At 36.9% G+C, this 15,619-nt stretch overlaps 2 protein-coding genes across 2 annotated transcripts; both read right to left on the bottom strand.

The window, feature by feature from the left end:
• Window positions 1–5,176: 5,176 nt before the first annotated feature.
• LOC129659900 (trace amine-associated receptor 7a-like) lies at window positions 5,177–8,148 on the bottom strand. The gene is made up of 2 exons (XM_055591428.1): window positions 8,092–8,148; window positions 5,177–6,290 (listed from the first exon to the last, which is right to left on the bottom strand). The coding sequence occupies exon 2, from the start codon at window positions 6,206–6,208 to the stop codon at window positions 5,177–5,179; it is 1,032 nt and encodes a 343-aa protein (XP_055447403.1). The 5' UTR covers window positions 6,209–6,290; window positions 8,092–8,148.
• A 6,242-nt stretch (window positions 8,149–14,390) lies between these two features.
• Window positions 14,391–15,416, bottom strand: LOC129619423 (trace amine-associated receptor 8-like). Its single transcript, XM_055534667.1, has one exon. It carries the CDS (start codon window positions 15,414–15,416, stop codon window positions 14,391–14,393), a length of 1,026 nt encoding a protein of 341 aa, XP_055390642.1.
• Between the last annotated feature and the right edge of the window lie 203 nt (window positions 15,417–15,619).

Raw genomic sequence — 15,619 nt, 5'->3', positions numbered from 1 at the left:
AGTGTGAAGTCAAGTGGAATTTAAGAAGCATCACTATGAATAAAGTTAGTAGAGGTGATGGAATTCCAGCTGAGCTATTTCAAATTCTAAAAGATAAAGCTGTTAAGTGCTGCACTTAATATGTCAGCAAATTTGGAACACTCAACGGTGGCCACAGGACTGGAAAAGATTAGTTTTCATTCCAATTCCAAAGAAAGGCAATGCCAAAGAATGTTCAAACTTCCGCGCAATTGCTACTCATTTCATATGCTAGCAAGGTAATGTTCAAAATCCTTCAAGCTAAGTTTTGACAGTATGTGAACCGAAAACTTCCAGATGTTCAAGCTGGATTTAGAAAAGGCAGAGAAACCAGAGATCAAACTGCCAACATTCACTGGATCACAGAAAAAGCAAGAAAATTCCAGAAAAGCATCTATGTCTCCTTCATTCACTACACTAAAACCTTTGACTATGTGTATCACAACAAACTGTGGAAAATTTTTAAAAACATGGGAATACCAGATCACCTTACCTGCCCCCTGAGAAATCTGTATGCAGGTCAAGAAGCACCAGTTAGAACTGGACATGGAACAAGAGACAGATTCCAAATCGGGAAAGTAGTACATCAAGGCTGTATATTGTCACTCTGCTTATTTAATGTATTCTCAGGAATATATCCTGAGAAATGCTGGGCTGGATAAAGATTGGAGCTGGAAATCAAGCTGGAATCAAGATTGCTACGAGAAATATCAATAATCTCAGATATGCAGATGATACCACCCTTATGGCAGAAAGAGAAGAAGAACTAAAGAGCCTCTTGATGAAAGTGAAAAAGGAGAGTGAAAAAGTTGGCTTAAATCTCAATATTCAAATCTCAAACTAAGATCACAGCATCCAGTCCCATCACTTCATGACAAATAGATGGGTAAACAATGGGAACATTGAGAGTCTTTTCTGGGCTCCAAAATCACTGCAGATGGTGACTGCAGCTATGAAATTAAAAGATACTTGCTCCTTGGAAGGAAAGCTATGACCAAACTAGACAGTGTTTAAAAGCAGAGATATTACTTTGCCAACAAAGGTCCATCTAGTCAAAGCTATGGTTTTTCCAGTAGTCATGTGTGGATGTGAGAGTTGGACTATAAAGAAAGCTGAGCACCGAAGAATTGATGCTTTTGAACTGTGGTGTTGGAGAAGACTCTTGAGAGTCCCTTGGACTGCAAGGAGATCCAACCAGTCAATTCTAAAGGAAATCAGTCCTGATTATTTGTTGGAAGGACTGATGCTGAAGCTGAAGCTGAAGCTCCAATACTTTCACCACCTGATATATAGAGCTGATTCATTAGAAAAGACCCTGATGCTGGGAAAGATTGAAGGCAGAATTGAAGGGGACGACAGAGGCTGAGATGGTTGGATAGCATCACCGACTCAATGGACATAAGTTTGAGCAAGCTCCAGGAGATGGTGAAGGAGAGGGAAGCCTGGTGTGCTGCAGTCCATGGGGTCACAAAGAGTCAGACACAACTGAGAGACTGAACAAAATGTGTATTCTTATATAATCTATGAGAAATAGGATATGTCCTGTCATATCAGTAAACAAGACTGTTACAGTCATCAACAACTAGTCTTCCAACATGAGCCTCTGAGTCCTGATGAAAGTCAGAAAAGAATACCTACCATCTAATAACCATCACACTGTACCACTCCCTACAGTGAGACCTGAGAATACTCAGAATGTTAAAATACAGGATACTGACCCCAGGTAGCTGAGGTACATATCAAAGGAATGGTTTCAGTGAGCCCAGACTCTTACTTCTTCCCATATATAGAAGAGCACTAAATTTCTTAACTTGACACATCTGGTTTTTTTAATTAACAGTAATTTTTTGATATTCCCAACTACCCAGCCTTTGTTGCAAAACTCCTATATATCTAGTTCCTCCCCTTGCCTCCTCGGAGCAGTTCTTCAAACTCTCTGAAATGCCATCTCCTGGTCTGCAGTTCTTGTTTTGCTCTAAATGAAACTTAACTTTCAGCTTTCATGCTGTGCAATTTTTTTCCAATGTCTATGAAATATTTCTATATTTAAAGAAAACATGCATTTATTTATTCAGCAAATAGGTGTTGAGTTTCCCCTATATTCCAAGCAAAGTGGAAGGTTCATCTTGAAGCTACTCATATAAACAAGTAGGTCATTTTCTTCTGGGGCATGCACTGTGGGGGAGAGATGTGCTTAGTCGATCAATCATGTCCAATTCTTTGCAACCCTGTGGACTGTAGCCCACCAGGCTCCTCTGTCCATGGGGATTCCCCAGGCAAAATACTAGAGTGGGTTGCCATGCCCTCCTCCAGCAGATCTTCCCAACCGAGGGATCAAACCCAAGTCTCCCGCATTGCAGATGCATTGTGGGCCACAGTGCAGGAGGAGAGATAGGGCACTATAAATGTATATATATGTATAAATATAATATAAATATGTCCAACATATGATCAGAAAGCTGAAAGTAGTGTGATGGACAAATGAACAAAGTGGTTCCTAAGAAGGTAGGAGCTATTTAGACATGTATTCAATTGCTACTGTTTTAATTTCTCATTCACGAAATAAATGAAGACAAACTACAACATATTGTTAATACATGATATATTCAAGGAGCATATAAGGTGCAAATATAATCATTCGCTATCATAATAATATACTATATCCATGAAAAAAAGTTAAATGCAATTTGGAAACCCAAACCACAAAGATGGCATGAAGTGTTTTGAATGTAAAAGACTTGCTATGGGGAAGAGGCTCAAAGGAACCGAAAAATCGGTAATAGAAAAAACAAGAGCCTGTATTTGCTTGATGTACAGACCAATCCTGCTGTAGAAATTAAGATGTAATTTATTTAAATGAACCTCCCTTCACCCTCAGGGGGAAAACTTTGTAAAATACATAACGAAGAACTGTAGGTTAAAATGATACACCACTAAATCAATTACCCCCACCAATGTATTGGTATCCCCAAAGAATTGTGTTTAGTCTGGTCTCTGTGATGACTGATCTTTTTCCTTTAAAACAATTGGTACAAAGCCTTGTGTTCATATTGCTCTCAATAACTTGACTGCAGTGCCTGGGCCACAACAGAGGAGAAAGAATTATTGGTTACTTTACTTATTCTCTGATTCTTTGCATGTGAGTATCAGCTCTATTGTTTAACAAATACACCACCTTGGGAATGAAACTCACCTCATTATGCCCCTTGTCCCTCATTTATGACCCAGAAGTAATAATAACATAGCAATAGTACTCTCTCCCACATAGTATTGTGAAGACTAAGTAGGGCAGGTAAGTCAGTCCCAAGCACAGAATGAGTGGCCTACAACTCAAAGCATTCTTAGGTTTGCGTATCAGAAGCACTCAATAAATGTTCATTGAAACAAAGGCCAATGGATTAGTTCCCACACAACCAGAGTAATTCATAGTAGAGAAAAATGAGAGCAGGAGCTTAATTTTTTTTTAAAGAAGAAAGTCCTGATAGAGTTATAAAAACAGAAGAAATGTAAATCTAGAAAAGTTGAAAAATTAATGATTTGTCTAGTACATGTCAAGCTCTACTAAAAAAAGACAAGTGAAAATGTATTGAACAAGATGTTAGAAGTGCTTGTTTGAATCTGGAAGCTTTATGATGTTCAGCAGAGTTTGTAAACACTTTAATTTTAGCTTTCTTATATTTAAAATGAGGAAATATGATTTCTCTATAGCTGTGAACAGAATTAAAATTACTGCATTGAAAACACTAAATGAAAATAAGCTGATAAATTCCAGTTCAGAACTGAAGAATTGTGGCTAAACTAAGCAGTCTAGAGTGCCTTTAAATCATGTCTATCATCTTTAATCATCAGATCGAGAGTTTCACACAAGTAGAATATAATCAGAAATAATTCACTGTCTCAGGAAAAGTTTACCAATTTGAAGCATTTGTTTAATAATAGAAATGATGTGCTAATATAAGACTGATTTACAGCAAGCAAGAAATTACAGAAAAATAACAAGAATATATCGATGTGTGTTTATTCCTACTACAAAGATGTGACACTGATTTTTAAATCTTGACATCTGGTGACAACAAACTAAAGTTAGAATAGAATTAAGCAATTTATTTTAAAATTTAAAAAAATTGTTTTAAAAAAAGATATACAACATCCTCCAATCTTAGTACCAAGAATGAGTCTGCATGTCTGAAAAGCTGGCTAAGTTGTCTCCAATGTGAGTTGCTTAACTTATTCAGTTTCAAATCTGTGGATCCCACAGAATGCATTTATCGGCCTCTGTCTGCCATCCTTTACACTCTTCACTTCAGTTTTCTATTCTTTTGGACACATTTTTAATTTGGGCTTTCGTTTGAATCCTTGAAAACTCTTCTAAGTAATTTTTGGAATAATGCAAAAGTGAGGAAATAGTAAGTTAATTTAAGATAAAGTACAATAATGAGTGACAATCTTAGAAACCAATGCATGCACTAAACATAAGTTAACTGGTAAAATTTCTGAACACAGCTGAAATGTTACGAGCAGACAATCACCAAGAAGAAGCTCATTCAACAAATGAAAGTTATTTATGGCACCAATTACTTTTCCCATAGTAAATAATTCAACTGATAGGGTAGTAAAGAATCTGTCTCTGGATTGATTTTACCTGACACTGATCATCATATCCCTGACTCAGAAATCTGAAAACCTGACAGTGCAGATTCAATACTTTGCCATCCCTAGACCAGGACCTCTGGATCTTCCAGCTCCTTTACATTTTAATAGAAAAATATTACAAAGGAATAAAGAAAACTCTTAACCAGGGATTGAACTCTCATAAAGTAATAAAAGGGAGGATTCAGAATAACAAAAATATTTGTTATGTATTTTTTAAGGATGCTACAAAGGGGAGATTATTAACTAGAGAAACACAGTGAAGTTCAGAGAGAAGTAGCAGCCCCAGATCGGTGTTAAGCGTTTCTGGCTCCAAGGTCATACTGTTTCCATAACAACCAGGTTTTTATGTTATATTGATTAAAGAATGATGAAACTGAATTTAAGTGTTTAGGTCATATTGGAAGCATTTTGCATTAGAAGATCTTGCACATATATGATTAAATTTTCTACCCAATGGTGTGTTCACTGTGAATCTATTTTCAATTCCTCCATCTTAAAAGTGAACTTACCCAGAAAATAAATTTACTGTCGAGGAATTCGCTCTCAAGACTTTGCCAGTGACAATGAGTTTGATGGCTTTTCGAAACCAAGGATAAAAGAAAGCATAAATCAAGGGGTTCATAGCTGAGTTATAATAAGCAATCCAAACCAGTATTTCATAAACATATGTGGGAGTGATGAAACCTAGGAAGGCATCAATGATGGAATCCAGGAAGTAAGGCAGCCAGGAGACCAGAAACGCCAGCACTGCGACGCCCAGTGTTCTCGCTGCCTTTCTCTCCCTCTTGGCCACTCTGTCTTGGTAGCTTTCTGAGCATCTCCCAGTCCTAATGTTCAGACTCTCAATTATTCTAGCCTGCTGTTTAGCAATGAGGAAAATCTTGGAGTAAAGAACTATCATCACAAGGGTGGGGATGAAAAATAATAGAAAATTCACCAATACCCAACTTTGATTCATTGCAATTTGACAGCCTCCCACACAGGTGAGAGCACTTACTAGATCCTCCAGTCCAACTGCATTTGCTCCTGTGCCAAAAAGAGAAAAAGAATAAATAATCAAAAAGAGCCAGGAGAAGGCAATACACATGCCAGAAACAGACACAGTGAACCTGATTGGATAGACCAGGGGCTCAGTGACCGCAATGTACCTGTCCAGAGAGATAAAGCACAAGTGGTAGATGGAAGCTAGACAGAATGACACATCAAAACAGGAATGAAATTGACAGTCACTCTCCCCAAAATACCAGCAGCTCTCCGCAGACCTCACTATGCTGAAGGGCATCACAGTCACTCCCACCATGAAATCCGCACAAGCCAGGGAAGCGATCAAAAAATTGGTTGGAGAATGCAGCTGCTTGAAGTGGAGAATGGAAATCATTACCAAGAGATTTCCAAATACAGCCAGCACAGCTCCAAAACCAAACACTGTGTACAGGATCAGGCGGGGACCTAGTGAGTATGGGGTTTTCACACAGGATCCGTTCAGGCGCTCGTAGCAGAGCTGCACAGCTGCAACGCTGGGTGAGCTGCTGTTCATGATGCTGCTGTCAGTAGCTTGTAAACATTTGGAGAAGTTCTGTCCCTTTTCAGTCACACAAAATGGAGAAGTTTTCTATTTCCTGTGGGAGAAAAAAGATCTCGTTGCACTGATTACCTTTGTTATAGTTACCAAACATTATCCCCATCACCTGTCATATATCCATATCAATCTGTGAATGTATGAAATAACAATATATTCTATTCAAATGTCCATAAATCTTAGCTATTATTTTTCTTATAATTTAGAATGTAATTTAAAACAATATTCTAAATCAAATAAGAATTTAACAGAAAATAAATATTTCAAATATTCTTTGCCACAAAAGATTTCTTGCTTTACAATTTATCGACAATCGTTTATTACCTGATCTATATATGGGGAATATTCCTCTTTGCCAAAGGTAGTAAATGTGTATGATTTGTTACTCATTGGTTACCTTTTACTACCCAACCACCCTCCCCACACTGACTAAAAAGTTAATGACAAAACCCCCCAGGAAGCACAGCCAAATCCCATGTCCAAAATTATCCACAGAGGAGTCCCTATACTGCAAGGTGTGAAGAAGAAGAAGAAACTTGCACTTAATAATCTCTGGTTAAAATGTATTGTTTCACGCATGGATACAAGAAAAACAAAAGAACACTCTCACTCAAAAACAAAGGTGCAAACTAAACAAACTGAAGTCAAATACATATTAAAAGATGATACATCTTGATTAGAGTGTATGCAAAGAATGGAAGTTTGCTTTAACAATTCTATAATTCACCATTTTAACAGATTAGAATTCTATGACCATCCAATGAAATGCAAAAATGCATTTGATAAATTTTAACTTTTATTCACTGCTAAAAGAAAAAATTCTTAGCTAACTAAAAATACAAGAGATCTTTTGTATCTGAAGAGGTCTGTACTGAAAGGATCTATCACATATGATATACCCAGCAGTGGAATTTGAGAGAATTCTCTTTAATATGAGTCAAAAAGCAAAGATGCTTCAGTGGGATAAGATTTATAGGGTATAAGTCCTTGCAAGACATCCATGAATTCACCTGCATTCCATTCATTCATGTAGGCAGCATTTATATATGTTTATTTAGAATTTATTTGGGTCAAGAATCTAAAAATAGGAGGGTACACAAGAAACATCCCCTGCCCTTTAAGGGTGTTTTCATGTAATATGAGAGACAGACAGAAAATAGCAAGAATAATGTGCTTCAAGCTAAAATTAACACATATGAAAGATGTAAAGTGATGAGAAAAAGAACAAAGCTGGAAGTATCATGTTCCTTGACTTCAAATGATACTACGAAGCTAAAGTGACACAAAAACAGATACACAGATCGATGGCCTCTGAATAGAGAGCCCCAAGATAAACTCACGCTTATGGTCAGCTCATCTGTGACAGAACAGGCAATCTGTGACACAAATGGGGAAAGGAAGTCTCTTCAGTAAGTGGTGTTGGGAAAACTTTCACTTCTCAGAGAAGTGGATTCTTCAGCTATGCTTGTACACATGGGGCCATGGGACACTTGGGGATTTCTAGGACCTGTCATGACTGCATGCTACTCTCAGTAGCTCAGGAATCTTTTACTGTCCCTGTTCTGTGGCAGAGTGGTGAGATGATCTGTCAGGCTACGTCTGTAGACAGCCTAGGTGACCATTTCCGCCCCATGGTCTCCATTCTTATTGACTTCTGTCCAGAAAATGGAGAATGAGCTCCCCCTACGCTTGGATCTTCTCCCTTCAAACATACTTGACCCTATTAGTTTTCTGTCACTGCTACAAGAAATCACCACAAACTTGGTAGCCTGAAACAACAGAAAGGTACTCCCTGATAGTTCTAGAGGCCAAAATCATAGAATCCCAAATCAAGGTGTTACCAGGACCACGCTTCTTCTGGAGGGTCTAGGAAAGAATCCATCCCCAGCCTCCTTTAGTTTCTGCTGACTTCCAGCAGTCTTTGGCTTGTGGCCTCATTACTCTAATCTCTGCTCCTGTTATCACATCACCTTTTTCTCTCTGTGGGTAATCTCCTAGTGCCTCTTCCTTATATGACATGCAGGGTGATGCCTTTAGTAATCACTCAAATAATCCAGGATAATTTTTCCATCTAAAGGTTCTTAATCACATCTTCAAGAGCTTTCTTTTTTCAAATAAGATTAGCATTGATGGGTTCTAGGGTTTAGGGTGTGGGTCTCCATATAGGCCTTCTATAACCAATTACATGAGCTTATCATTTATTATCACTCTCAACTCAGACCATATTCAGAGAGATGGGTTACCCTTCCCAATAGACCTTCACTATTTTCTTACTAATTTTTGGTCTCCAATTATCCTTCCTACTCTTATTCCTGGATGCAAGGAAGTTTTGCTATTGTCCAGAACTACCTCAAATCTATTGAACATCATTTCCTCCTGTCCCAACAGACTCTGGCCTTGCAAGTCTGAAATGTTAGGAAATTACTCCTACTTATTCCTCATTTCAACCAAAGCAATCAAAATAGAATAGATGTTCTAAAGAGGTATTTCAAGTTTCTCTTATTCACAACTTGATTTTTTATTATACGGAAATTTTAAATTTTGAAACATGATGTTAAGAGAAAAATAGGAAGAAGAAAATGAGCATTGAAAATAATAGGGAGGTGAGCATGAAGGATGAAAATATCAAAAAACATATTCACCAGAAGACTGGGAAATGGAAAAGTAAAAAATCTTACCAGTAAGGAAAGATGACCAACGTGCTTTTGGAAACACATTTCTAGGAGATGGTTGAAGAAACTCACTTTAAACAATGTTTGTTTCATTGAATTTGAGGAACAGCTTTTCCCAAATCTGAAATTATACCCAACACTATATTTTATGCCATTAAAAATGGAAATTTTTAAAAATGATTTTTATTTTATTTTATTTTATTTTTAAACTTTACATAATTCTATTAGTTTTGCCAAACATCAAAATGAATCCACCACAGGTATACATGTGTTCCCCATCCTGAACCCTCCTCCCTCCTCCCTCCCCATACCATCCCTCTGGGTCTTCCCAGTGCACCAGCCCCAAGCATCCAGTATCGTGCATCGAACCTGGACTGGCATCCCTTATTTTAATTTCTTATCCAGAAAACAAATTTACATTGATAAATTTTTAATCTTGACCAGTTATATTAAGTTTTAATTCTCCCTTAAACCAAGGGTAAAGAAAGAAATTTAAAGCTGAATTTTTAAAATCCAATCCAATAAGTTTATTGTAAATTTGAATGATTATTGTGTATATATTTAATATGATTGTTGATGTGTTTGGGTTTAAATGGATTGTATTACCTTTTTTCTAATCATCAAATTTTTTTCTTTTTTCTTTTAACCCTTCTTGACTTATTTTAATTAATTTTTATTATTATTCAATCATTCCCTGCTATGAAATTATAAATAACTTTTATCATTCTGTTGGCAGGTACCCAAGAGTTTCAATATGTATTGTTGATTAATTAAATTCTTCCATAAATTGATAATTTTATGAATTCCAAGCAGTGCAAAAAATTGCCAGGAATCACAGGTAAATATTTAAACTTATTATCTCCCCCACCTCTTTTGATAACTGTTGTCGTTTATTTAATTTAAATAATTTAATTTAAATTTAATTAAATCACAAAAGATTTAATTTAAATCCCCAAAGACAAATTTATTTTAGTTTAGCATGTATTAAGTTTTCTCTTTTTATACTTTGTTATATTCTTCATTATTTGCTACCTTTCAGTGTTTCCTCTGGATTTGGTTTTCTTCTCCATGGAGAACTTGCTTCAGTTTCTTTGTGTGTGATGGTGTGCTGGCAATGAACACTCATTTTTTTTCAACTAAAAACTATTTTTATTTTCTGTTGCCTTCAGCTTTGAAAGGTGTGTCTGATACTACCTCCAGAATTCAAAGTTGTTAGTTATTTTATACGATGTGAGCTGGAAGCAGACATCTTTCTTACAGAATTTTTTTTTTTTTTTGGCTGTGTCGCTCCCCGTGAAAGATTTTCCCCTCTCAAGGATCAGACCCATGCTCCCTGCAGTGGAAACTCAGAACTTAAACCACTGGACTGCCAGTGAAGCCCTTGTGTAGGATTTTTAAAAAACATAACAGAAAAGTTTTCTCGGGGGATATGTATGGTATAATTCAAAGTCACGGAGTGCTTTTCCACCTCAAGTAAATTAAACACTTGTGGGAAATATATGTTTATAATCTCTATTTGTATGGCAGGTGAAGGCATTTGGTGTCCAGAACTTGTTTCTCAATAATATCAAGGCAGACAAAGTTTTTTTAGTCATATCATCTGCAAACGATGATACACCCATTTTTAATTTTTGAATTTCCATGCCTATTTATATAGCTTGTTTAATTGTATTAACTAGTACTTATAAAATAGCATTTATAAAATGTGATAACATTGGACCATTTTGTCTTTATCTGAACCTTAAAAAGAGTGCTTCTAAAATTTTACCTCTGAGTATATGTTGAATTTCAGTGATAGATATATTTTTACCATGTTAACATGTATGTATTGAATTTCAGTGATATATTTTTACCATGTTAACATGGAAACAATGAGCAATCAAAACTTTGCATAGAACTTAGGGAAGATCCAGGAACTTCATTCAAATGCTCTGTATTAATATGGCCTGAGTTTTTGTTCTTTCTCTCTTGAGTATAATAGACAATATAATAGATTCATCCCTATCTACTGATGAATTTTTCTGGAATCATGTTGCCAACTCTAATTTAGTCATCTAACCAAGGAGGTTCTAATGTGCTGTCAATACCATCAAGGCATTGTAAGTTTTTATTAGAAAACCATTATAGGCATATCTGGGATAGTCATATTGAGAAAAGACTATCATGAAATTTATGACAGAATCTGCTCTCTTATTTTCTTTTGCTGTATTCCACATACTCACTTCATGTTCAAGTGAATTTCATATTTAGAATTACATTGAGATTTTGGTGTCATTTGTAACAATATAATATTTTGCTTACCCATAGGATAAACTTTAAAAAGTTTAATTTTCCTTTGGCCTTGTCATATACATTATCCATAATTTAATTTAGTAACAGTGCAATTCTCTGTGACATTTATTGAATGGAACTATCAGTTCAGTTCAGTCGCTTAGTCATGTCCTACTCTGCAACCCCATGAACTGCAGCATGCCAGGCCTCCCTGTCCATCATCAACTCCCGGAGTCCATCCAAACCCATGTCCATTGAGTCGGTGATGCCATCCAACCATCTCATCTTCTGTTGTCCCCTTCTTCTCTGAACTATAATACGATCCAACTCTTTCACTTAATTTTTTCTATTGTCCTCTATACTCTAAAAATAGAGAACATTATGTCTTTTCTTAAAAATTTGCTACAGCTAATCTAATTTATTCAGGATAGGAAGTGATAGCATGAAAATGTATTTATTGTTACCAGGCCACTCATCTATTCTTTGTAGATTGTCTTTCTCTTTTCCCAAGCCCAGTCTTCCACTTAAGGAAATTAATCCCACAATCCAAAATAGCTTTCACACTCCAATCTGCCTATACAAGTTGAAACATGCTTGAAGACACCTCAAAAGTTCTTTCTACTCAAAAATAAGGTCTCTTTAACAATATTTTAAGTCCTCATTAATAATTTCTAACAAATTAAAGCCATGGGACCATATGTGGGTGAGAAGACAATGTTATAGGAAAGACCAATACCGAGTGCCAGTCTGGTAATGGCAACTAGTCCTCTGCTTACAGGATTTAACATCTATGGTACTCTTCTAAGCCTCAAAAATATAATTGAAAATGCATTGTCCATATTACCTACAAAAAATGTTTCCCTTGAGGAAAATACTAGACTTTAATCCTTAGCCATCCTTGACACAGGTATTTGCATATAATTAATGTCAGTATTTGTTTGATAACAATGAAAAGACTCGGTGAAAACCAATGAGAAAAATTACTTCAACCATTTTAACTGAAATGACAGCACAGAACAATCCAAAAGAAAAAGGCTTACGTACCAGTACTTTGTTACAACTTAGTTTCATTATACAAAATATTCCAGAAATGCATTCCAAAATCTCTTATTGAATCAATAATGTAAAATATTCCAGAGATCAACATGTAAACTTACAGCACACACTGTTTGTACTCTCACTAATGTAAAAATTTTTGTAAAAAGCATAAAATTCTTGACCCTAAAATATCCCAGAGAAGTAAATACAGACTACATTTATGTGAGAAAACTGCTGAGAATAAATGGGGATGTGAATTACACTTTACCTTCAAGTGAGAAAAACTGGTGCATAAATTGTCACTATTAGTGATAATTGCTTTCACACACAGAGTTTACATTAGCTAATGATGGTGATTGCAGCCATGAAATTAAAAGATGCTTACTCCTTGGAAGGAAAGTTATGACTAGATAGCATATTCCAAAGCAGAGACATTACTTTGCCAACAAAGGTCCATCTAGTCAAGGCTATGGTTTTTCCAGTGGTCATGTATGGATGTGAGAGTTGGACTGTGAAGAAAGCTGAGCACAGAATTGATGCTTTTGAACTGTGGTGTTGGAGAAGACTCTTGAGTCTGCAAGGAGTTCCAACCAGTCCATTCTAAAGAAGATCAGTCTTGGGTGTTCATTGGAAGGACTGATGCTGAAGCTGAAACTCCAATACTTTGGCCACCGCAAGCGAAGAGTTGACTCATTGGAAGAGACCTTGATGCTGGGAGGGATTGGGAGCAGGAGGAGAAGGGGATGACAGAGGATGATTTGGCTGGATGGCATCACCAACTCGATGGACATGAGTTTGAGTGAACTCTGGGAGTTGGTGATGGACAGGGAGGCCTGACGTGCTGCAATTCATGGGGTCCCAAAGAGTCGGACACGACTGAGCAACTGAACTGAACTGAATGATCATTATGCCATTCTTTTTGTGGTACAATTTTTCCACAATTTTCTAGTTCTGCGTAATGTCTGTAACTTATATCTGATTCCAAAGCAGAATTACCGCTTCCACAATACTGCAAGTGAACGTTCCAAGATTCTGCCCAGCCATTAAGCAGGAGAGGCTTACCTGCTGCTCCAAAAGCTCCAGGAAGGTACAGAGGAGATAGAGGTACAGACACTTGTGTGTGTGTGTTAAGTCCCTTCAGTTGTGTCCCACTCTTTGATACCCTAAGAATTGTAGCCCACCTGCGGGGCTCCGCTGTCCATGGGATTTTCCAGCAAGAATACTGGAGTGAGTTGCCATGCCCTTCTCCAGGGGATCTTCCAAACCAAGGAACTGAACCTGCGTCTTACATCTCCTGCGCTGGCAGGTGGGTTCTTTATCACTAGCGCCATCTAGGAAGCCTTATGTAATGTTATTGAGCCTGGGCTGTCTGATACGGGCTGAATCAGGTCCCCTCACCCCTAATTCATATGTTGAAGTCCTAATTCCCAGTATTAAGCAGTATAACTGTATTTGGAGACAAGATCTTTGAAAAGGTAATTAAATTAAAATGAGTTCTTAAGGATGAGGCCTAATCCAACATGACTGGTATTCTTAGAAAAGGAGATTAGGACGCAGACTCTCATGTAGCAAGGACCATGAGAGAACACAGAGAGAAGACAGCCATCTGCAATCCAAGGAGAGGAGTCCTCATAAGAAACAAACTGCTGACACATTGATCTTGGAATTCTAACCTCTAAAACTAGGAGAAAATAATTTCTGTTGATTAAACCACTCATCTGTTGATACTTTGTCATGACAACCCTAGTAACATAATATAATGTTGCAAAAGACTGAGAAAAAAGAACCATTGAAAGCTATATGAAAGTTGAGCATAAATGAGAAAATTATTACAGATTTGACAATGAAATATGAGATTCAGGATTCAATGAAATGGAAAGAGACAAGTGCATGTAGTAAGAGCATGTGCAGAGTGTTGAGACAGGTGACACAGGTAAAGCGCTTTATCATTTATTATTTAGTGCAACAAATATTTCTACAATGTAAATATAATTACATCTTATGATTAAAACACCTGCCTGTAACTTTGTTCCTGGCTAACTTGAAAAAAAATAAATATTTCCCCAATTTTGAAAGGCTTTATTCATTTTTTATGTGTAATTTCATCATAAATTCATAATTTTAAAAATAGTCCTAAATTTTCAACTTAGTGCTCTCATTCATTCTGAAAATAAACTAATGGTTGATGAACTATCATTAAAAAGTCCCCCAGTTAAAATGACTTTCATGGCTTTCCTAAACCAAGGGTAAAATAAAGCATAAATCAAAGGGTTCATGGCTGAATTATAATAGGCACCCCAACAGCAAATCTCATAAATATAGGCCGGGGTTATGAAACCCATAAAGGCATCAATTAATATATCAATTGTATATGGTAACCATGAAATCATAAATGCTACTACTGTGACCCCCAGGGTTTTAGCTGCTTTTCTCTCTCTCTTGGCCACTCTGAATTTGTAGCTCTCTGATTCTGCTTTGCTGCCAGTATTTTCAATTTTTAGAGCTTGTTGTTTAGCTACAATAAAAATCTTACCATAAAGAATTACCATAATGAGGGAAGGTATAAAAAATATCAGAACACTTATCAAAACCCATTCTTGATTTACAACAATTCGACAACCGCCTATACAGTTGAGAGCACTTACTAATTCCTCCATCCCATCGTCACTGACACCTGTGTAGAACACAGCTCCGCTGTACACAATGGGCAGGATCCAGGAGATGCTGATGCATACTCCTGACACAGACACCGTGAACTTGGTGGGATAGACCAGGGGGTCAGTAACAGCAACGTACCTGTCGATGGAGATGAAGCACAAGTGGAAGAGAGAAGAGTAACAAAATGCCACATCACAGGAACTGTGAAGGGCACAAAATCGGGCTCCAAAGTACCAGCAGCTCTCCACGGACCTGACCATGCTGAAGGGCATCACGGTCACTCCCACCAGAAAGTCCGCGCAGGCCAGAGAGGCGATCAAGAAATTGGCTGGCGAATGCAGCTGCTTGAAGTGAAGAACTGACATCATCACCAAGAAGTTTCCAAAGATAGCCAATAAAGACCCAAAGCCAAACCCTGTGTACAGAATCACCCGAGATGCAGGTGAGTAGGAAGATTTAATACAAGATCTGTTCACATTCCCATAGCAGAACTGCACGGTATCAGGTTGGGAAAGATTGCTGGTCATGGTTCTGCAGTTGGATGCTTGCTTTTTTTCTGCCCTTCGGAAAAAATGGTTCAATTCTGAAAATTAAATAAATAAAATAAAACTGCGTACTTGAATAATGCTTTTAAAACTTCCTCATATTACATCTATTTTCCATTTTGTTATGTAAAGAAATTAAAAGAATTTTTAAAATTCTGAAATTTATTCCTTCTGTGTTTATATAA

Source organism: Bubalus kerabau, chromosome 9 (assembly GCF_029407905.1).
Source record: "Bubalus kerabau isolate K-KA32 ecotype Philippines breed swamp buffalo chromosome 9, PCC_UOA_SB_1v2, whole genome shotgun sequence".
NCBI lineage: Eukaryota > Metazoa > Chordata > Mammalia > Artiodactyla > Bovidae > Bubalus > Bubalus kerabau.
Note: the sequence above shows the minus strand (reverse complement) of the source record. Positions and strands in the feature narration are given on the sequence as shown.

What these genes read in the sequence shown, in the direction of transcription:
- LOC129619423 (XM_055534667.1), bottom strand. Translation starts at nt 15,416, where the DNA reads ATGACCAGCAATCTTTCCCAACCTGATACCGTGCAGTTCTGCTATGGG.
- LOC129659900 (XM_055591428.1), bottom strand. Translation starts at nt 6,208, where the DNA reads ATGAACAGCAGCTCACCCAGCGTTGCAGCTGTGCAGCTCTGCTACGAG.